The following is a 23,399-nucleotide window of genomic DNA, read 5'->3' as shown; positions in this document are numbered from 1 at the left end:
CTCAGCCATTCCATATACACTATGTGGACATCTGGTCATGGAACATCTCATTCCAAAACCATGGTCATTAATATGGAGTTGATCCCCCTTTGCTGCTATAACAGCCTCCACTCTTCTGGGAAGGCGTTGCACTAGGTGTTGGAACATTGCTGAGGGGTCGGGCACTGATGTTGGGCGATTAGGCAGGACTTGCAATTGGTATTCCAATTCTCTCCAAAGGTGTTCGATGGTGTTGAGGTCAGGACTCTTTGCAGGCCAGTCAAGTTCTTCCACACCGGTCTCGATAGACCTTGCTTTGTGCACTGGGGCATTGGCAGGCTAAAACAGGAAAGAGCCTTGCCCAAACTGCCATAAAGTTGGAAGCACAGAATTGTCTAGAATATCATTATGGTGTAGCGTTAAGATTTCTCTTCACTGGAACAAAGGGGCCCAGCCCGAACCATGAAAAATAGCCCCAGACCATTATATTCCTCATCCACCAAACTTTACAGTTGGCACTATGCATTGGGGCAGGTAGCGTCTTCCTGGCATCCAAACCCAGATTAGTCCGTTGGACTGCCAGTTGGTGAGGCATGATTCATTACTCCAGAGAAAGCGTTTCCACTACTCAAGAGTCCAATGGCGGCAAGCTTTAAACCACTCCAGCCGACACTTGGCATTGTGCATGGTGATCTTAGGCTTGTGTGCGGCTGCTCGGCCATGGAAACCCATTACATGAAGCACCCGACGAACAGTTATTTTGCTGACTTTGCTTCCAGAAGCAGTTTGGAACTTGGTAGTGAGTGTTGTAACCAAGGACTGTACTCGGCAGTCCCATTCTGTGAGCTTGTGTGGCCTACCACTTCGCCGCTGAGCCGTTGTTGTTCCTAAGCGTTTCCACTTCACAATAACAAGACTTACAGTTGAACAGGGAAGCTCTAGCAAGGAAGAAATTTGATGAAATGACTTGTTGGAAAGGTGGCATCCTATGATGGTGGCACATTTGAAAGTCACTGAGCTCATCAGTAAGGACGTTCTACTGCCAATGTTTGTCTGTGGCGATTGCATGGCTGTCTGCTCGATTTTATACACTTGTCAGCAACAAGTGTGGCTGAAATAGAGGAATCCAGTAGTTTGAAGGGGTGTCCACATAAGTACGTGTGATTGTGTGTCTTTAGCCTATTCCAGTGCTGGCACACGTAGCATTTTAGCGAACCCTTTTCCTAATCTTTGCCTTTTTCTCCTAACCTGCTACGTTAATTTTCCGAACCTACGAAAAAGTATTTTCGGTAGTGATGCACCAATATGACATTTTTGGCCGATACTGATATCCAATATTTTCCTTGCCCCCCAAAAAACAATACCGATATTAAAAGTTTTAGCGGCCTTTTAAGCATTCTAGTACAGTTAAATAGACCGCTGTGTCCATGTGTGTTAACTAAGGCACTGCATCTCAGTAAAAGAGGCGTCACTACAGTCCCTGGTTCGAATCCAGGCTGTATCACTTCCGGCTGTGATTGGGAGTCCCATAGGGCGGCACACAATTGGCCCAGCGTTTTCCTGGTTTGGCCGGGGTAGGCCTGACTATGGACTCAGGTCCTGAGTCGACTGCACGTCACAATTTAACGCGTTCATACATTTTTACGTAGTTATTACACAGCGTAATCAATATCACTCATATTCCATATGTCACAACGATTCATCGACGCGTATGCCATGATGCTGGTAAAGTTGTCTCGCGCACCTACAGTGCTGGTCATTTAAAAAAAAAAAAGTTGGCTCATGGATGCAAACAATGTTCTTCCCCAAAAACTTATCAAAACGACTTCTGTTTCAGTAGCTTTAGTTAGCTAGCTAACTATATAGCTAGGTGTCATCTAAAATAACCCTCATTTATAAGACCGTTCTTATTTGATTAATGGTGGTCGGACCCATCTATGTGAAGCTAGCCACAATAGTGAACTTTGCGGTTAGCCTTCAAAATAAAAGTGTGTCATTGACAGTGATGCAAATAGTAGAATTATGCTATAATTGAATAGATCATGCTAAATGAGGTTGGACTGTTATATAAAATTAACAAAAGACAATTTGTTAATTTGACATCTGTTGATATCACACTGGCTGTGTTATACTTCAGAATTGCATTGGGGGCATACTTATTTCACTGTACAGCCTTACCTATGGATTGTGGATCAATGACATGGGGTATCAGTCTACTCAGTGACACCCAGAGAACAATAGCGTAGTAGCTCTTATTGTGGGACTCTGAAACAACTGTGAAATGAGTCACATTGATTGTCAACCTATGTGCATTGAACACTATTCCAGAGGAAAAACAAGACTGTATGGATGTTGTAGAGTCTGATAACTCTGAGGAGGACGTTGGGGAAAAATTATATTGAGTAGACTGATAGCCCATTTCGTTGATCCTCAATCCTTAGGTAAAGCTGTACAGTGCAATATGAATGTCAATACACACAATAGGCTCTTCACAGTTGTGTTCTGTGGGTGTCACCGAGTAGACTGATACCCATTTTATTGCTTTACATTCCAACCTTGTTTAACATGATCTAGTCTAAATATGGCATGATTCCACCAATTGTAACCTTCTGCATCACTTTCAAATAGGTACTTTTATTTTGAAGGCAAACCGCAAATTCCACTATTGTGCCTAATCCTTATTATGGCTAGCTTCACACACAACCCGGTCCGGTTGAGCGTCACTAGCCAGCTAGCTGGCTGCTTATAACGTTAGCTTTGGGCAACAGGGTTAAGTAGCTGGCTAGCTATTTATTTTCATGAACTGTTTCAATAGGCGAACAACAAGTGGCTACCTAGCTAAAACTTACTCACAAGGATTCCTTAACCTGTTGAGGATGGGGGCGCTGTTGTGACTATTTATGCTAATCGTGTAATTTTTGAAACGGCTTCCCACAAAATTCTTGATCGTACAATATGCATATTATTATTATTATTGGATAGAAAACAGTCTATAGTTTCTATAGGAGTTGAAATTTTGTCTCTAAGTGGAACAGAGCCCATTCTACAGCAATTTCCCTGACATGGAGTCAGATTTCAGAAATGTTGGCCCCTGATCTGGAGTCAGTTAAAAGGCCGCAGTTATTGCTATGAGTATACGTACACTGCTTACGTCTTCCCCTGGATGCCTTTACGTGATGACGATTTGAATGGGGTCGTTTGCGCGTTCACAGGCACTACAAATTAAAAAACCCTGAGGCTAGTCACTCTTTTGGAGCTGCGTCATGCGCCTAGAGGACACCGACCCGCACCTGTTCCAAGCATTAGTGGAGGGAGTAATATTACTCTGGTCATGTTTCTACTCGTTATAGGAGTTAAAAACATCATAAGGTAGTTAATTTAAAGCGTTTTATAGCAATTTATATCCGTTTAGTGCGATTTTGGGACATTTATTTCTGAAACGCTGTGAATGGCTGGGCACGCTTCCAGTTCATCCCGAATGCAGTTGGCATTTCCACATGGCAAGAGGACAGCTTTCCACCAAAAGACGATTAGACCCAAGAAAGGATCCTTTGCCCAAGATACTGATGGAAGAACAGCTCAAAGTAGGACATTTTTATTATGATAAATCGTGTTTCTGTCGAAAAATGTTAGCGGCTTAGGACGCCATGTTTTTTGACGTAGCTTCGCTTGGCGCAAACTGTATTGAAAAGTAAGGATAATTTAAAAAATGTAATTCCGCGATTGTATTAAGAATTAAATTGTCTATCAATCCCTGTCCACCCTATATTTTTTAGTCACGTTTATGAGTATTTATGTATAAGAGTAGATCACTGTCTAATATGGCGCACGGACATTTTCTCACCAGCTGGGCTACATTTCACATTGTCTAACCATGATTTTGGTGGCTAAATATAAACATTTTCGATCAGACTCTATTTGGATTGTGTAATATGATGTTACAGGAGTGTCATCTGAAGAATTCTGAGAAGGTTAGTGAAAAAATTTATATTTTTTGGCGATGTTGACGTTATTGCTCACTTTGGCTAGAATCAATGCTGGGCTGCTATGTGCTATGCTAATATAACGATTTATTGTGTTTTCGCTGTAAGACACTTAGAAAATCTGAAATATTGTCTGTATTCACAGGATCTGTGTCTTTCGATTAGTGTATGCTGTGTATTTTTACGAAATGTTTGATGATTAGTAAGTAGGTAAACACGTTGCTCTATGTAGTTATTCTAGTCCATTTGTGACGGTGGGTGCAATTGTAACCAATGCCATCTACCTGAAATATGCACTTTTTTCTAACAAAACCTATCCCATACCATAAATATGTTATCAGACTGTCATCTGATGAGTTTTTTTCTTGGTTAGGGGCTATAAATATCTTAGTTTAGCCGAATTGGTGATAGCTACTGGTGTTGGTGGACAAATAAAAGATGGTGGATTATGCTAATGTGTTTTTAGGTAATAGATGTACATCTTTACATATTGTGTCTTCCCTGTAAAACATTTTAAAAATCGGACATGTTGGCTGGATTCACAAGATCTGTGTCTTTCATTAGCTGTATTGGACTTTAATGTGTGAAAGTTAAATATTTTAAAAAAATATTTTTTTTTAATTTCGCGGCACTGGTTTTTCAGTGGGGGTGGGGGGTGGGGGGGGGAGTGCCGCTAGCGGCACCCTCATCCTAGACAGGTTAATCATTGCTAAGAATAACGAAAATTATGTTTCTACTGGTCATTGTTTTCAGTCTGGTTGTATTGGTGCTAGCTAGGTACCCCAGAAGTTGCGGTCGGTAATAAAGCATTTGTTCAACACGGTAGTGTAAACACATAGTTCGTGGCCCGTGTGTTTGCTTGTTTGCAGACTTATTTTGTACAGCTTTGGCAGTGCTACTGATAGTAGTGGTGGCGCTTGGCTTGCACGTGCAAATTCAGAACACACATTCTATAAAATAACTTATTTTACATGTCAAATTAAAAGCTTTTTTAACGCGTCAAATAGGTCAAATAACATTATCTTTTTTTGACACGCAAAGACCCAAACGGCGTTCCATAGTATGTTGTGAAGCTATTACTGTGTAACTCCGATACGGCAACGTGTAGCGGTTCTCGACCAGTCGGCAAAAGCCAACATCACCCACGACAGAAAATGGTTGATTGTCAAGGACAATGAATTCCGTTATCTTGGCGTTTTAACCTGTCTAGGACTGGGGAACCCCCGTTCCGCTAGCGGAACCCCTCGCCAACAGCCAATGAAATTGCAGGGAGCCAAATACAAATCAACAAATCTCAAATCAAATTTCTCAAACATACAAGTATTAGGCTACATTTTAAAGATATAATTCTCGTTAATCCAGCCCCAGTGTCTGATTTTCAAAAATGCTTTACAGCGAAAGCTCCACAAACGATTATGTTAGGTCACCACCAAGTCACAGAAAAACACAGCCATTTTTCCCGCCAAAGAGAGGAGTCACAAAAAGCACAAATAGAGATAAAATGAATCACTAACCTTTGATCTTCATCAGATGACACTCATAGGACTTCTTGTTACACAATACTTGTATGTTTTGTTCGATAAAGTGCATATTTATATTTTATTTTACATTTTACATTGGTGTGTTACGTTCAGTAGTTCAAAAACATGCTATGATTTTGCAGAGAGCCACATGAATTCACAGAAATACTCATTATAAATGTTGATAAATTCAAGTGTTATGCATGGACCTTTAGATACACTTCCCCTTATTGCAACCACTGTGTCAGATTCCCAAAAAACTTTACGGAAAAAGCATAATCTGAGAACGGGGCTCAGAGCCCAAACCAGCCAGAAGAAATATCCGCCATGTTGCGCCGTCAACATTAGTCTGAAATAGCATTATAAATATTCACTTACCTTTGATGATCTTCATCAGAATGCACTTCCAGGAATCGCAGTTCCACAATAAATGTTTGTTTTGTTCGATTATGTCCATTTATGTCAAAATAGCTTCTTTTGTTAGGGTGTTCCAAAAGCGCGTTCAGGTCCAGTCGGACGAAAAGTTAAAGTTATATTACAGGTCGAAGAAACTTGTCAAACTAAGTATAGAATCAATTTTTAGGATGTTTTTATCTTAAATGTAAAATAATATTCCAACCGGAGAATTCCATTGTCTGTAGAAGAGCAATGGAACGAGATGTGAAATGCGCGTGACTGAGAACGAGGCTGCTGGCAGACCCCTTAGTCAAACAGCTCCCATCCGGACCCCCTTCACATGAGAAGCCTGAAACAACGTTCTAAAGACGGTTGACATCGTGGAAGCCTTAGGAAGTGCAACATAACCCATATCCCACTGTGAATTTGATAGGGGCTGAGTTCAAAAACTACAAACCTCAGATTTCCCACTTCCTCTTTGGATTTTTTCTCAGGTTTTTGACAGCCATATGAGTTCTGTTATACTCACAGACATCATTCAAACAGTTTTAGAAACTTCAGAGTGTTTTCTATCCAATATGAATAATATGCATATATTAGCATCTGGGACTGAGTAGGAGGCAGTTCACTCTGGGCACGCTATTCATCCAAAAGTGAAAATGCTGTCCCCTATCCCAAAGAAGTTAACTTCACTAGGGTAGGGGGCAGCATTCGGAATTTTGGATGAAATGCATGCCCAAATTAACCTGCCTGCTACTCGGGCCCAGAATATATGATAAGAATATAACTGGTAGATATGGATAGAAAACACTCTTAAGTTTCCAAAACTGTTAAAATAGTGTCTGAGTATAACAGAACTGATTTGGCAGGTGAAAACCTGAGAAGTCCATTCAGGAAGTTTTTTTGTGGGGGGGTTTGTAGTTTTCTATTCAATGCCATTACAGTATCCATTGACTTAGGACTGAAATTGAAGTTCCTATTACTTCCACTAGGTGTCAACAGTCTTTAGAAATAGTTTCAGGATGGTATTCTGAAAAATGAGGGAATATGAGCATTTGGCATAACTGGACCCTAAAGTGTCGCAGAGGTTTTTCATGAGCGCGACAGAGATAGCAATTCTTCTTTACCATTTCAATTGACGACGTTATTGTCCGGTTGAAATGTTATCGAATATTTAGGCTAAAAACAACCTGAGGATTGAGTATAAACATCGTTTGACATGTTTCTATGAACTTTACGGATACAATTTGGATTTTTTTGTCTTTCTGTCTTGAATGCGTTTGAGCCTGTGGTTTACTGAAGAAAACGTGCAAACAAAATTGAGGTTTTTGTATATAAAGAGACTTTATCGAACAAAAGGAACATTTACTGAGTAAATGAATGTCTGCTGAGTGCAACCATATGAAGATCATCAAAGGTAAGGGATTCATTTTATCTCTATTTCTGACTCTGACTGTTCTGCTTGGCTGGTTACTGTTTGTAATGATTTGTCTAGTGGGCTATGTTCTCAAATAATCGTAAGGTATGCTTTCGCCGTAAAGCATTTTTTAAATCTGACACCATGGTTGGATTCACAAGAAGTTCATCTTTAAACCCATGTAAAATATGTTTTGTTTTCTGAATTTCTATAATGAGTATTTCTGTATTTGAATTTGGCGCCCCGCCGTTTCACTGACTGTTGAAGAGGTGGGACGCTACGTCCCACATACCCAAGAGAGGTTAACAAACTATAGTTTTTGGCAAGTCTCTTAGGTCGTCTATTTTGTGCGTGACACAAGTAATTTTTCCAACAATTGTTTAGATATTTTATTTCACTTATAACTCACAATTCCGGTGGGTCAGAAAATAAATTGTAGACCTCCACAAGTCTGGTTCATCCTTGGGAGCAATTTCCAAATGCCTGAAGGTACCACGTTCATCTGTACAAACAATAGTACGCAAGTATAAACACCATGGGACCACGCAGCTGTCATACCGCTCAGGAAGGAAACGCATTCTGTCTCCTAGAGATGAACGTACTTTGGTGCGAAAAATGCAAATCAATCCCAGAACAACATCATCAAAGGACCTTGTGAAGATGCTGGAGGAAACGGGTGCAAAAGTATCTACAGTAAAACGAGTCTTATATCGACAGAACCTGAAAGGCCGCTCAGCAAGGAAGAAGCCATTGCTCCAAAACCGCCATTAAAAAAGCCAGGCTATGGTTTGCAACTGCACATGGGGAGAAAGATCATACTTTTTGGAGAAATGTCCTCTGGTCTGATGGAACAAAAATAGCACTGTTTGGCCATAATGACCATTATGTTTTGAGGAAAACGGGGGAGGCTTGCAAGCCGAAGAACTCCATCCCAACTGTGAAGCGTGGGGGTGGCAGCATCATGTTGTGGGGGTGCTTTGCTGCAGGAGGGACTGCACTTCACAAAATAGATGGAATCATGAGGTAGGAAAATGATGTGGATATGTTGAAGCCATCAGTTAGGAAGTTAAAACTTGGTCGCGAATGGGTCTTCCAAATGAACCATGATCCCAAGCATCCCAAGCATACTTCCAAAGTTGTGGCAAAATGGCTTAAGGACAACAAAGTCAAGGTATTGGAGTGGCCATCCTCAATCCTATAGGAAATTTGTGGGCAGAACTGAAAAAGCGTGTGCGAGCAAGGAGGCCTACAAACCTGACTCAGTTACACCAGCTCTGTCAGGAGGAATGGGCCAAAATTCACCCAACTTATTGTGGGAAGCTTGAGGAAGGCTACTTGAAAACGTTTGACCAAAGTTAAACAATTTAAAGGCAATGCTACCAAATACTAATTGAGTGCATGTAAACTTCTGACCCATTGGGAATGTGATGGAAAATAAAAGTTGAAATAAATAATTCTCTCCTATTATTCTGACATGTAACATTCTTAAAATAAAGTGGTGATCCTAACTGACCTAAGACAGGGATTTTTTTACTAGGATTAAATGTCAGGAATTGTTCAAAACTCAGTTTAAATGTATTTGGCTACGGTGTATGTAAACTGCCGACTTCAACTGTATACACTGCTTTTCAAAAGTTTGGGGTCAGTTAGAAATGTCCTTGTTTTTGAAAGAAAATCACATTATTTGTCCATTTTAAAATAAAATTGTTAATGTTGTAAATTACTTTCTTTGGAAATACATCAGTCTATTCTATTTCTGAGGAATGATGGCTATTCCATGCGAGACATTGCCAAGAAACTGAAGATCTCGTACAACGCTGTGTACTACTCCCTTCTCAGAACAGCGCAAACTGTCTCTTACCAGAATAGAAAGAGGAGTGGGAGGTGTCTAGAAGTGCATTAGTGTCTAGTTTGAGGAACAGACGCCTCAAGTCCTCAACTGGCAGCTTCATTACATAGTACCCACAAAACACCAGTCTCAACTTCAACAGTGAACAGGCGACCCCGGGATGCTGGCCTTCTACGCAGAGTTGCCAAGAAATAGCCATATCTCAGACTGGCCAATACAAATAAAATATTAAGATGGGCAAAAGATCACAGACACTGGAAAGAGGAATTTTTACTATTTTCTACATTGTAACCCTAGTGAAAACCTTTTTGAAAAACCAACCCCTCTGTCGACTGTAGTCTACACAGCTCCACTCTGCAATGCAACCCAACAATAAACGCCCAACAACATTTATTCAGTAATCAGCACTCTGCAACATCAAAGACTTCTCCTCTGGAACTTATTTGGAAGTGACACTGAAGAGGTTTGTGTGGAGGTTGTCGTGGGACAACTGCTTTCTAGGATGCCAGTCAGTTCAAAAGCGCATGTTTTCTCAGGGAACTGCCCCCCCCCACCCATATTCCTTAAATAAATAGGCCTAAGCTCTTTGCCAGGGAGACCCTAAGCGTAACCGATTGGTTACGGTGCCAAGACTCACATTTGGGAATCAGAGGCCTCTTTCCTGTCTTTGAGGCCCCTCTCTCCTAGTCACACACGTTCCAGGTGTGTGTAATGTATGGCACGGATTTATTTAGGAAGACCCTGATAACGGGGATGATTGAGAAGCAGCTCTTGTGAACGCTCCCAAGGAAGCTACATTTCCTGAATGTTCTGGTGGTTTACGGAGTAGAGTCTCCTTCACATGGTAGAAGCATCAACCCAAATACTCATAGTTGAAGTAAAGATTCACGGTGGGTTTATGTCAGTGGTCGTATTATTGCATTGACTGTTAATGACAGGTGTTTTGTAGGCTTTATTTCGCTGGTCCTTAAACGTCTGTCCATATTAAGCAACATTTTTGTGCTGCAGAATAGACACTCTTCTCCATTCACCCACCCTTGTTGTTACCAGTCTTATATCGCCCCCTCCCTTCTTATCTCCAGGCGAGCCATGGTGAACAGCCGGGTGGAGGCATCAGCCGTGGCGGTGACAGGCGGCGGCTCGTCAGGCAGGTCCTGCGCGGGCTGCGGCGGGCGCATCGCCGACCGCTTCCTGCTCTTCTCCATGGAGCGCTACTGGCACACGCGCTGCCTCAAGTGCTCCTGCTGCCACGCCCAGCTGGGTGAGATCGGCACCACCTGCTACAGCAAAGGGGGCATGATCCTCTGCAAGAACGACTACATCAGGTGAGCATCAGGGGAGGCAGCATTCAAATCAGAAAGGACTGGGGTTCGGGTGGTGGATGCAACATGGTAATAGCTTCACCTCTGGTAGGCCAGTGGTGTCTGCGTTCATTTTGGTCATGCAGTTAAAGGAAAGAGATTTGATTGCAATCAACCCTACTAGAGTGACAGATATGGGGAATGCGGAATTACGTGGGGGAAAGTTATTTGACTATGTTATACAGCAGTCTGCAATGACTGTAGTTTGTAGGTTAACGGTCTCAGATGTTTTAGCTAACGTCAACCATTTTTGACATGGACAATGAAAATAGAAATTCAAAGTTAATAGTGAAAGTGCCACAGAAATCCACTTTCCACAACTGATCACGTGTGATGAGTCTTAATGTTTGTCCAAACAAGCACAGACAGCTCTGAAACAGGTGGAAGAATGGAGGAATGTGTCTTTGCACATGTAAAGGCACCAGGTGTTTGTGTGTGAATGTAAACCGGTACGGCAGGATAAGAGCGACAGGAGGGTGTTACGGAAGGGGTATAGGCACACACCAGGGTTGTGTGTAGGGCCGGGGGAGCAATGGATTTTTAACAGCAACTCTCTAACCTTTCAAGACATGACCAACTGTCTCAATACTTTTTAGACATTTGATGACAAAACCTTAAGGAGTTGCGTAAGGTGAGAGGAAACCGGGAATAGACTGCACATTAGCCAATTCCATCACCACTGCATTGCTCCTACTCCTACTCTTAATTTCTTGCCCAATCGTGTGTGTGTGTGTGATGCCTGGTACACTGAAACGTATGTACTTTTTCAATGCTACATGAAAAAAGGTTTGTACAAGAATTGTTACTTTGGGTTCTTCCATCAAATGTGTCTGACGTTTGGAAATCAGCTAAATCTATTGAACCAATTAGAAACGTAAATTTCCTGAAGAAAATGTGGTGTGCATGCTAGATTGTGAAGGATCCATTGATTGATAGGATAGCCTGAACATGTGAAAGTTGTTTATTGATGCTAATTTATATAGGCATAATTGGCCAAGGATTATTTTAAATAGCTACCATTATATTACTGGGGTTCTAATTCAAATCAATTCCAATTTTATTAGTCACATGGGCAGAATACAACAGGTACCTTACCGTGAAATGCTTACTTACGAGCCCCTAACCGACAGTGCAGTTTCAAAAAATACGGATAAGAAATTAAGTAACAAGTAATTAAAGAGGAGCAGTAAAAAAATAACAATATATACAGGGGGGTGCTGGTACAGAGTCATTGTGCGAGGGCACCAGTTAAGTGAGGTGGTACTTACATGTAGGTCGGGTTAATTAAAGTGACTATGCATAGATTACAATAGAGAGTGGCAGTGGTGAGGGGAGGGGCAATGTGAATAATCTGGGTAGCCATTTGACTAGATGTTCAAGAGTCTTTTGGCTTGGGGTCTTTGACTTTTCAGTCTCCTGAAGGGGAAAAGGTTTTGTCATGCCCTCTTCAGGACTGTCTTGGTGTGCTTGGACCACGTTAGTTTGTTGGTGATGTGGACACCAAGGAACTTGAAGCTCTCAACCTGCTCCGCTGCAGCCCTATCGATGAGAATGGGGGCGTGCTCGGTCTTCATTTTTTTCCTGTAGACCACAATCATCTCCTTTGTCTTGATCACGTTGAGGGAGAGGTTGTTGTCCTGGCACCACAGAGCCAGGTCTTTGACCTACTCCCTATAGGCTGTATCGTTGTTGTTGGTGATCAGGCCTACCACTGTAGTCATCTTCAAATTTATTGATGGTGTTGGAGTCGTGCCTGGCCATGCAGTCATGAGTGAACAGGAAGGTACGGGGGGGGGGGGGGGGGCTGAGCACGCACCCTTGAGGGGCCCCTGTTGAGGATCAGCGTGGCGGATGTGTTACCTACTCTTACCACTTGAGGGCGGCCCGTCAGGAAGTCCAGGATCTAGTTGCAGAGGGAGGTGTTTGGTCCCAGGGTCCTTTGCTTATTGATGAGCTTTGAGGGCACTATGGTGTTGAACGCTGAGCTGTAGTCAATGAATAGCATTCTCACGTAGGTGTTCCTTTTGTCCAGGTGGGAAAGGGCAGTGTGGAGTGCAATAGAGACTGCATCATCTGTGGATCTGTTGGGGCGGTATGCAAATTGGAATGGGTCTAGGGTTTCTGGGAAGAGGGTGTTGATGTGAGCCATGACCAGCCTTTCAAAGCACTTCATGGCTGCAGACTTGAGTGCTACGGGTCAGTAGTGATTTAGGCAGATTACCTTAGTGTTCTTGGGCACAGGCACTATGGTGGTCTGCTTAAAACATGTTGGTATTACAGACTCGGACAGGGAGCGGTTGAAAATGTCAGTGAAGACACTTGCTAGTTGGTCAGCGCATGCTCGTGTCATTGGGCAGCTCTCATGCTGTGCTTCCCTTTGTTGTCTGTAATGGTTTGCAAGCCCTGCCACATCCGACGAATGTCAGAGCTGGTGTAGTACGATTCGGTCTTAGTCCAGTATTAACGTTTTCCTTTTTGATGGTTCGTCAGAGGGCATAGCGGGATTTCATATACGCTTCTGGGTTAGAGTCCTGCTCCTTGAAAGCGGCAACTCTAGCCTTTAGCTCAGTGCGAATGCTGCCTGTAATCCATGGTTTCTGGTTGGGGTATGTACGTACGGTCAGTGTGGGGACGACATCATCGACGCACTTATTGATAAAGCCAGTGACGACAGTTACTAGGAGCGCCGCCTCTGGGTGAGCGTTTTTCTTGTTTGCTTATGGCGGAATACAGCTCATTCATTGCCATCTTGGTGCCAGCCTCAGTCTGTGATGGTATGTCAACAGCTACAAAGAATATAGATAAACTCTCTCTGTAGGTAGTGTGGTCTACAGCTTATCATGAGAAACTCTACCTCAGGCGAGCAATGGCTCGAGACTTCCTTAGATATTGTGCACCAGCTGTTGTTTACAAAAATGCATAGACCACCGCCCCTTGTCTTAGCAGACGCCACTGTTCTATCCTGCCGGGTACATCTTATAACCAACCAGCTGTATGTTGATATTGTCTTTGTTCAGTCACGACTCTGTGAAGCATAAGATGTTACAGTTTTCAATGTCCCGTTGGTAGTTTAATCTTCCCAATAGCTCGTCCATTTTATTGACCAAAGATTGCATGTTTGCGAGCAGAATTGAGGGGAGTGGGGGTTTATTCGATCGCCAGATCACTGGGGTCGGGGCCTGTTCCCGAGGGAGCCGTATATCGTGAAAGAAGAAAAATGATTGTGCTAGTCCGTGGTGAGTAATCCCAGTCCTGATGTCAAGAAGTCATTTTCGGTCATAAGAGACGGTAGCGGCAACATTATGTACAAAAATAGTAAAAAAAATAAGTTACAAACAACGCAGATAAATGAACAAAAAAACACAATCGGTTAGGGGCACGTAAAGCGCCTTATGCTCCGGTGCCATCTTACTAATTTAATTACTAATTGAAACCCATGTTAAGTTAGGCAAATTTGAAATGGTTATCATTCAAAAAGGTATGTAAAATATGAAGGCAATCTAAGTTGCGTCAGTCTCAACGTTGGTTTGGTGTTGATACTGTAGCTTAAATGGTGGAGGAGATGCATGCTCAAATTTCCAAATGCTTCCCAGTCTATGGGACTTGTATTGCCATTGAAATGCATTGGGAGCTCATTTTAAATCGTTTTGTAGTATAAAAAGTATAAATAATATCCAAATATTTTCTCAAGCAGTTGGAGAAGTCTGCACATATGTAAGTTGGTTTGGTGTTAATACTGTCGCTTGAGTTGATTTAAGCGCTAGATCTAACCAATCAAATAATAATGAGTAAGTAAGAAAGCGAGAGTTTGGCATTGCTTTGCGTGCACACCTAATTAGTTAATTTGCCCAAGTTTATCATGAGACCTAAAACGGAATGCATCAGTGATTCGTATTCCCTCAAACCTTCTGAAGAGGCAACAGCACAGAAATGCCCGTCTGTGTGCGCGCGTGGCACGTGTATGTCTACCAACTTGTGTAGCCGTTAGCAATGCTAATGATAGGCTAACCATCTTTAGGGAGATGAAAAGGCTTTCACAAATGCCTTCTCAATTAAAAGTTAGACTACTTTGTGGTTATGCCTACCTGGCAGAATTTGCATCAATCCACTGGCCATTTTGTTTTGCAAACTCCATCACATGTGGTTTAAGCATTGTTGTGGACTTAGAACATCTAATTTATTATATTTTTATACAAAACATTTTGATAATGATAAATCTGTTCTTTTCAATGGATTTATTTTTTGCCGTGGTATCGTTTTGGTATTGAGTATCATGATACTAAACCTGGTATTGGTATCGAAGTCAAAATTCTGGTGTGTGTGCGCGCGCACGCGTCAGAGAGGCTGGCTGATATAACACAGACAAGGGATTGTGTGGGTGCCTGCGTTGGCACTGCCCAGGCTCTAGCGAGATCTGGAGCAGTCTGAAAACCCACGGCCCAAAGGCGCCTGCACGGAGGGAGGCCTCCTGGATAGTGCTCTGGGCACTTTGTGCATTTGTCTAGTAATAGTTCAGAGGATTTAAAGCCACTCACAGTGGAATTAATAAAGCACTTATACTTCTACTACACTGAACAAAAATATAAACGCAACATGTAAAGTGTTGGTCCCATTTTTCATGAGCTGAAATAAAATATCCCAGACGTTTTCCATATGCACAAAGTGTAATTTGTGCACAAATATGTTTACATTCCTATCAGTGAGCATTTCTTCTTTGCCAAGATAATCCATCCACCTGACAGGTGTGGCATATCAAGAAGCTGATTAAACGGCATGATCATTACACAGGTGCACCTTGTGCTGGGGACAATAGAAGGCAACTTTAAAATGTGCAGTTTTGTCACACAACATAATGCCACAGATGTCTCAAGTTTTGAGGGAGCATGCAATTGGCATACTGACTGCAGGAATCTCCACCAGAGCTGTTGCCAGAGAATGGAATGTTAATTTCTCTACCATAAGCCACCCCAACGTCATTTTAGAGAATTTGACAGTACGTCCAACCGGCCTCACAACCGCAGATCATGTGTAACCATGCCAGCCCAAGACCTCCACATCCGGCTTCTTCACCTGCGGGATTGTCTGAGACCAGCCACCCGGACAGCTGATTAAACTGAGGAGTATTTCTGTCTGTAATAAAGCACTTCTGATTGGCTGGGCCTGGAGCCGCAGTGGGTGGATCCAGGCCCACCCATGGCTGCGCCCCTGCCCATTTATGTGAAATCCATAGATTAGGGCCTAATTTATTTATTTCAATTGACTGATTTCCTTATATGAACTGTAACTTAGTTAAATTGTTGCATGTTGCATTTATTTTTGTTCAGTATATGTGATCTTCAAAATATGTATGGTTGCGAAATGTAATGTACTGTATTGCTTTAATTTCACCTTGACACCTGTGCCAATAACTCCTCATTGCAACCATCACAGAATGAGTGGGAATTGCATAAGTGTTTTTGCCCCCAAAATACCTATGTTAATTAGCCATATGGATCGACACCATTTAATATAACAAGTATCTGGTTTTTCTGCACCGCTGCTTAACGATCGTCAAACGTAGTGCACACTCGTGGAAAGAACCTTGCGTGTCCATACACGCTTCAAGGTCCATCCTCACAGACATTTGTAACTCATACCGGTATGCAATTCGCAGCATATCAAATATGTATAGTACAGTTGGTGGGTCCTCATTGCCAAGTGACCCGGTGCCAATGAGGTCCGATAAAGGGAGAGGGAGCTTTAATTAGGGAGAACAGGGTTCTTCTCGGGCACTTGCTTATTCATTTACTGTTTGGATTAAGATCAATAGGGCAAGGGAGAGAGTATAGAGGGGGAGGTATAGCAGCCAAAACCGGTATGGTAGGCCTCACAAGGAAGAGGGTGTAATGAGAGCAGGAAAGAGGCTTCCTATTAAGACTGAATGGTTTAACTGTTTACACGCTAGGGGCACTGAGAGATGGTCCAAATTGGCTCTGGGTAGTCTATACTAAATGTGGTGTGAAGGTTTCTTGTAAGTCGCATGTAAACTCTGCAACAAAAGAAACGTCCTCTCACTGTCAACTGCATTTATTTAACGCAGACTTAACGTGTAAATATTTGTATGAACATAAGATTCAACAACTGAGACATAAACTGAACAAGTTCCACAGACATGTGACTAACAGAAATAGAATGTGACCCTGAACAAAGGGGGAAGGGGGGGTCAAAATCAAAAGTAACAGTCAGTATCTGGTGTGGCCACCAGCTGCATTAAGTGTAGTGCATCTCCTCCTCATGGATTACAAAAGATTTGCCAGTTCTTGCTGTGAGATGTTACCCCACTCTTCCACCAGGGCACCTGCAAGTTCCCGGACATTACTGGGGGGGAATGGCCCTAGCCCTCACCCTCCGATCCAACAGGTCCCAGACATGCTCAATGGGATTGAGATCCAGGCTCTTTGCTGGCCATGGCAGAACACTGACATTCCTGTCTTGCAGGAAATCACGCACAGAATGAGCAGTATGGCTGGTGGCATTGTCATGCTGGAGGGTCATGTCAGGATGAGCCTGCAGGAAGGGTACCACATGAGGGAGGAGGATGTCTTCCCTGTAACGCACAGCGTTGAAATTGCCTGCAATGACAACTTCTCAGTCCGATGATGCTGTGACACACCGGCCCAGACCATGACGGACCCTCCACCTCCAAATCTATCCCGCTCTAGAGTACAGGACTCGGTGTAACGCTCATTCCTTTGACGATAAACGCGAGTTCAACCATCACCCCTGGTGAGACAAAACCGCGACTCGTCAGTGAAGAGCACTTTTTGTCAGTCCTGTCTGGTCCAGCGACGGTGGGTTTGTGCCCATAGGCAACTTTGTTGCTGGTGATGTCTGGTGAGGACCTGCCTTACAACAAGCCTACAAGCCCTCAGTCCAGCCTCTCTCAGCCTATTGCGGACAGTCTGAGCACTGATGGAGGGATTGTGCGTTCCCGGTTTAACTCGGGCAGTTGTTGATGCTATCCTGTACCTGTCCCGCAGGTGTGATGTTCGGATGTACCGATCCTGTGCAAGTGTTACACGTGGTCTGCCACTGCGAGGACGATCAGTTGTCCGTTCTGTCTCTCTGTAGCGCTGTCTTAGGCGTCTCACAGTACGGACATTGCAATTTATTACCCTGGCCACATCTGCAGTCCTTATGCCTCCTTGCAGCATGCCTAAGGCACGTTCACCCAAATGAGCATTGACCCTGGGCATCTTTCTTTTGGTGTTTTTCAGTAGAAAGGCCTCTTTAGTGTCCTAACATTTCATAACTGACCTTAATTGCCTACCGTCTGTAAGCTGTTAGTGTCTTAAGGCTAGAGCTAGCCAACATCTGCTGAAATGTTAGTGTTAAATTCAAAAATATTTTTGGGATATATTTAACTTTCATACATGCACAAGTGCAATACAGCAAATTAAAGCTAAGTCGCAGAAATAGATATAATTAATCACTAATCTTTGATGATCTTCATCAGATGGCACTCATAGGACTTCATGTTATACAATACATGTATGTTTTGTTCGATAAAGTTCATATTTATATCCAGAAATCTCAGGTTACATTGGCGTGTTATGGTCAGTAATGTTGTGCCTCGAAAACATCCAGCAAATTTGCAGAGAGCCACATCAATTTACAGAAATACTCATCTTAAACTTTGATAAGATACAAGTGTTATGCATAGAATTAAAGATATACTTCTTCTTAACCTCTCTGGGATATGTGGGACGCTAGCGTCCCACCGGCCAACATCCAGTGAAAATGCAGAGCGCCAAATTCAAATAAATTACTATAAAAATTTTACTTTCATGAAATCACACATGCAATACACCAAATTATAGCTACACTTGTTGTGAATCCAGCCAACATGTCAGATTTCAAAAAGGCTTTAGGGCAAAAGCAAACGATGCTATTATCTGAGGACAGCACCCCAGTAAATAAACACAGACAGTCCTATTTCAACCCTCCAGGCGCGACACAAAACGCAGAAATAAAGATATAATTCATGCCTTACCTTTGACGAGCTTCTTCTGTTGGCACTCCAATATGTCCCATAAACATCACAAATGGTCATTTTTGTTCGATTAATTCCGTCGATATATATCCAAAATGTCAATTTATTTGGCGTGTTTGATCCAGAAAAACACCGGTTCCAACTTGTGCAACGTGATTAAAAAATATCTCATAAGTTACCTGTAAGCTTTGTCCAAACATTTCAAACTACTTTTGTAATACAACTTTAGGTATTTTTTTACTAAATAATTGATATATTTTAAGACAGGATGATCTGTGTTCAATACCGGAGGAAAACAAAGTGTTACGCGCCTCTAACAAAGAGTACACTTCCCTCCAGCTTCATTCTGAACAGTGCTACTTCTTCATTTCTCAAAGGAAAAACCTCAACAAATTTCTAGACTGTTGTCATCCAGTGGAAGCGATAGGAACTGCAAGAAGGTCCCTTAGGAATCTGGATTCCCAATGAAAACTCATTGAAAAGAGTGACCTCAAAAAAAACAAAAAAAAAAAAAGAAGATCTGAATGGTTTGTCCTCCGGGTCTTGCCTGCCAAATAATTTCTGGTATACTCGCAGACATGATTCAAACAGTTTTAGAAACTTCAGAGTGGTTTCTAATAATATGCATGTCTTCTGGGCCTGAGTAGCAGGCAGTTTACTTTGGACACGCTTCATCCAGACGTGAAAAGACTGCCACATATCCGAGAGAAGTTAATGCAACCGCTGTGTCAGATTTCAAAAAAGCCTTTCGGAAAAAGCACGCCATGCAATAATCTGAGTACAGCGCTAAGCCACAAAAACAAGCCATACAGATAGCCATACATGTTGTGGAGTCAGTAAAAGTCAGAATTAGCGTTATAAATATTCCCTTACCTTTGATGATCTTCATTAGAATGCACTCCCATAAATCCCAGTTCCACAATAAATGTTGGTTTTGTTCAATAAAGTTCATCTTTGTCCAAATACCTCCCTTTTTGTTAGCGCGTTAAATTCACCAGGCACGAACGGAAGTCCAGACAAAGTCAAAAACGTTCTATTACAGTTCGTAGAAACATGTCAAACGATGTATAGAATCATTATTTAGGATGTTTTTATCATAAATCTTCAATAATCTTTCAACCGGACAATTCCTTTGTCTTTAGAAATTAAAATGAACGCAGCTCGCTCTCACGGCCGCTCGCCTGACTTAGCTCATGGCATTCTGTCAGACATCTTAGTCAAACAGCTCTTATTCTCTCCCCCTTCACAGTAGAAGCCTGAAACAAGGTTCTAACGACTGTTGACATCTAGTGGAAGCCTTAGAAAGTGCAATATGACCCCATAGACATTGTATATTGGATAGGCAATGAGTTGAAAAACTACAAACCTCAGATTTCCCACTTCCTGGTTGGATTTCTTTTCAGGTTTTCGCTTGCCATATGAGTGCTGTTATACTCACAGACATCATTCAAACATTTTTAGAAACTTCAGAGTGTTTTCTATCAAAACCTACTAATAATATGCATATATGAGCTTCTGGGCCTGAAGTAGCAGGCAGTTTACTCTGGGTATGCTTTTCATCCGAACGTGAAAATGCTGCCCCCTATCCCAAACAGGTTTTAACGACCATTCCACAATAATTGTTTATGGTTCATTGAACAAGCATGGGGAAACAGTGTTAAACCACTTTACAATGAAGATCTGTCTAGTTAATTCGTAAAAATCCAAATATCTTTGAAAGACAGGGTCCTAAAAAAGGGACGTTTCTTTTTTTGCTGAGTTTACTTACTTGGTCACGCTCCGAGGAGGAGGCTAAGTGTTTGACAGGAGCAAGGCAATATGTAGTTCACCAAAAATAGTCCAATAGCGGATCACATTGTTTTCTTACGCTTCACACCAAACAGACATTATCACTGGCACCTACAAAAGATATTCACTGACTCGTGAAGAAAAATCCTTAATCCGGGTTCTTCACCAGTTTCAGCTGAAACATATTTCTGGGCTCTCCCAGTAGCCTGCCATGGACTTCATCTACAGCTCAACCCCCACCTGGAATCTGTATTCGTCAGCTGAGCACCACAAGACCTGAGTCACGTCACAGCACCACCACCAGCACCATTCCATGCTGCATCCCTCCCATTCAGTCATTCTGGACTCCTACTTAATTCATGACTTCAACCACTTCTCTGAGAACTATTTAGCATTAATTGCTTGAGTTGGTTCTAGTTAGGATCGGGAAAGGGTAAGCTGAATAGAATCAGCTGTTGAAGGCCGAGAGTGGTACTGAACCACAGCATCATTGTCATTGACCAAGTCACCACATGTTCCCAATCTGTTGAAGGTTAAGTGGTTGCAGTTGTCTGACACAGTTTGTTTGGGTTGACCCGCAGGCTGTTCGGGCACAGCGGGGCATGCAGCGCCTGTGGCCAGTCCATCCCTGCCAGTGAGATGGTGATGCGGGCACAGGGCAACGTGTACCACCTCAAGGTAAGACTAACTTCAGCCTGAAAGTAAAGACCGACGCCAACAGAATCTGCAAAAGCTAAATATTTAAGGGCCCTTTGACCCATGCTTCTGTTGCTCATTCTTAAACTGTTTCATTAAACAACTCCTTCCTCCATTTTTCCTTTGTCCCTCCCTCTGCAGTGTTTCACCTGTGCCACCTGTAGGAACCGGCTAGTGCCGGGCGACCGCTTCCACTACGTTAACGGCACCATCTTCTGTGAGCACGACAGGCCAGGGGGCGCTCTACTCCGCAGTCACATGACCCCACTGCAGGGGAACGGCATGATGCCTGACCAGAAGGTATGAGGATGTGCTCCGGACCGTGTTTTGATAGAACTACACAGTTTGTGGTTGATTGTCCCTTATGTGTTAAGAATCCATGTGGTTTAATGAATGAATTTACTGTTTTGGTCATAGTTTTTGAAGGTGGTGTTGAACTGTGGTTGTCTTAACGGTCTTTGCGTAATCAATGCTTATCATTAATCACCTCTTTCTCCTGATCTCAGGTGTGCTGAAGAAGGATGGATGAAGAAGGATGGATGACAAAGCAACGTGTGCCTTTTCCCTCACATCCTGCTCTTCCTCCTCCATCTTTAAGTTTGTCCTACACCATCCATCCCTTCGATATTCCAAAATCCATACTCCGGATACTGCTGCCAGTGTCCAGTGGCTTTCATTCCCAACAAAATGATATTTCTTCTGTTCATAGAGAATCATGTTCTCAACCTTCAAGGGGAAGATGCTGAGGAGGGAAAGACTATTGATGAGGATGATTTATACTGTCAAGCCAGTGTCCATGCCCTGAGAGGAGGACTAGGGCATTTCCAGTGATGGACCTTTCACTTTCCTTAGCCAGCACATAACACTACAGGGAGAGAGATGACACGGACTAATACGGAAACACGTATAAACTGGTTCTGGTCAGGGGCTGCTTCAACCAAGCTACAGTATACTGACTCTTAAAACAGGAAGAGCACATTCAAACAAGACAGGCCACACGAATACACAGATGCACCACTTTCTGAGCTCAGACTCTCTAGACCCTTTCATGTGTTGCGAGAAACAGGAAATACTGTGGTTGCAGTGCTATGCTGCCGTAGCTGTGGTTCACTCGACTGGTGAGTTGGGCCGAACAAGTAAAGATCAAATACACCTGGCTGGATGTCTCATTTACATAAAAAATATATACTCTCTGTGTACAAAATGTAAGAAAGTCTATAGAATATTCATCAACACACCTTTTAGTCCCATGATTCTTTTGTACTACAAGTGGTTGCCTTTTTGTAGATTTTCTTTGATATTTAGTTATGTTTTCAGGTGAAAATGGCTTCTGGGGTTAGGACATTTACTCATGTTTATGTGAACATAGAAATTATGCATTTTGTAATTTGTCGTTTTTCAAATATTTTTTACTCCAGTGACAATTGTAATTCCAACATGACTTCGCAGCAGTGCTCCATACGTCCTAAATGTATTCTCGTATGTGTGGTGGTGGAAGAGGAGAAGGTCCAAGTTGAACTGGTCCACATTTAACCTGGGTCATGTTGAGTAGGGCTCACTGTAGCAGTTTCTGAAAAGAAAAATAAATGTTTCTTATTGGAGAAGTTCAGGTAGTCCCTACCTGGTTCAGGCTGTTTTCTTCCGTTTGGTACCTACTGAACACGATCCAGGTTGAGGGAATAGGGGAGCGGCATGGGGATGGAGAGAAGTAATAACTGTATATATTTTTTTCTAGTGCAATAATTGTATTGTGTGCTCTATGGTTGAATTTTGTCGTTGTGTGGCCTTTGTCTCAAGCAGAGGCCCATTTCAAATGCTGTAAAACATTTCATAATAACTATACTCCTAATATCGCGAGTCACCTGTGTCACGTCTTAACGAGTGACTGGTTCGATAATATTTACGTGCCGCAGGATGAGGGAGAGTGGCGTGCATGTGTGTAGCGAGGTGTGACACATATCCCTTTCACGCCGAAACGTAGCTTCGGTAATGCTCCAGGACTTGGACTAAGACGGCTGATTTCAAAGACTTGATCCGGGGCCATTACAGAAGATATCTAAGTGGTATGCGTTAAAGGTCCGGGCTTTTGCTGCAGTCCTGGGCCGGAGTCTAATCGGGTGTGCCGGGCCTAATTAAAAAGGGAGGGACCCCTTTCCCGTGGGTGCTTAGAGGAGCAGTCCAGCTGTTGACTTTACAGCACTGCAAAAATGCAACAACAAACGGAAGAAATAAGCGAACCTTTTCCTTCGCCGTTCTACTAAACTCCATCATTGTATAACTGTTTCTTTACAATGAATAACATTTTCACTTAGTTGCTGAGTTCTGAACTTGGTAGTTGGAGTAGAGGGCCCTATACTCATACTACTGAATGGCATTTT

At 42.6% G+C, this 23,399-nt stretch overlaps 1 protein-coding gene across 2 annotated transcripts in view; it reads left to right on the top strand.

The window, feature by feature from the left end:
• The window catches only part of LOC129863640 (LIM domain transcription factor LMO4-B-like), a 35,176-nt gene extending 12,306 nt beyond the window's left edge, over positions 1-22,870 (top strand). The window contains exons 2-5 of one of the 2 annotated variants that reach the window (XM_055935766.1): positions 10,227-10,469; positions 20,907-21,003; positions 21,163-21,321; positions 21,528-22,870. In XM_055935766.1, coding sequence (XP_055791741.1) covers positions 10,234-10,469; positions 20,907-21,003; positions 21,163-21,321; positions 21,528-21,536 — 501 coding nt within the window. In that variant the 5' untranslated portion in view covers positions 10,227-10,233 and the 3' untranslated portion in view covers positions 21,537-22,870. Of the gene's footprint in view, positions 1-10,226; positions 10,470-20,906; positions 21,004-21,162; positions 21,328-21,527 lie in introns of those variants that run through there. The other variant, XM_055935767.1, reaches the window with a different exon arrangement.
• The last annotated feature ends 529 nt before the right edge of the window (positions 22,871-23,399 follow it).

The sequence above is a fragment of the Salvelinus fontinalis genome, chromosome 10, assembly GCF_029448725.1.
Source record: "Salvelinus fontinalis isolate EN_2023a chromosome 10, ASM2944872v1, whole genome shotgun sequence".
Taxonomy (NCBI): Eukaryota; Metazoa; Chordata; class Actinopteri; order Salmoniformes; family Salmonidae; genus Salvelinus; species Salvelinus fontinalis.
Note: the sequence above shows the minus strand (reverse complement) of the source record. Positions and strands in the feature narration are given on the sequence as shown.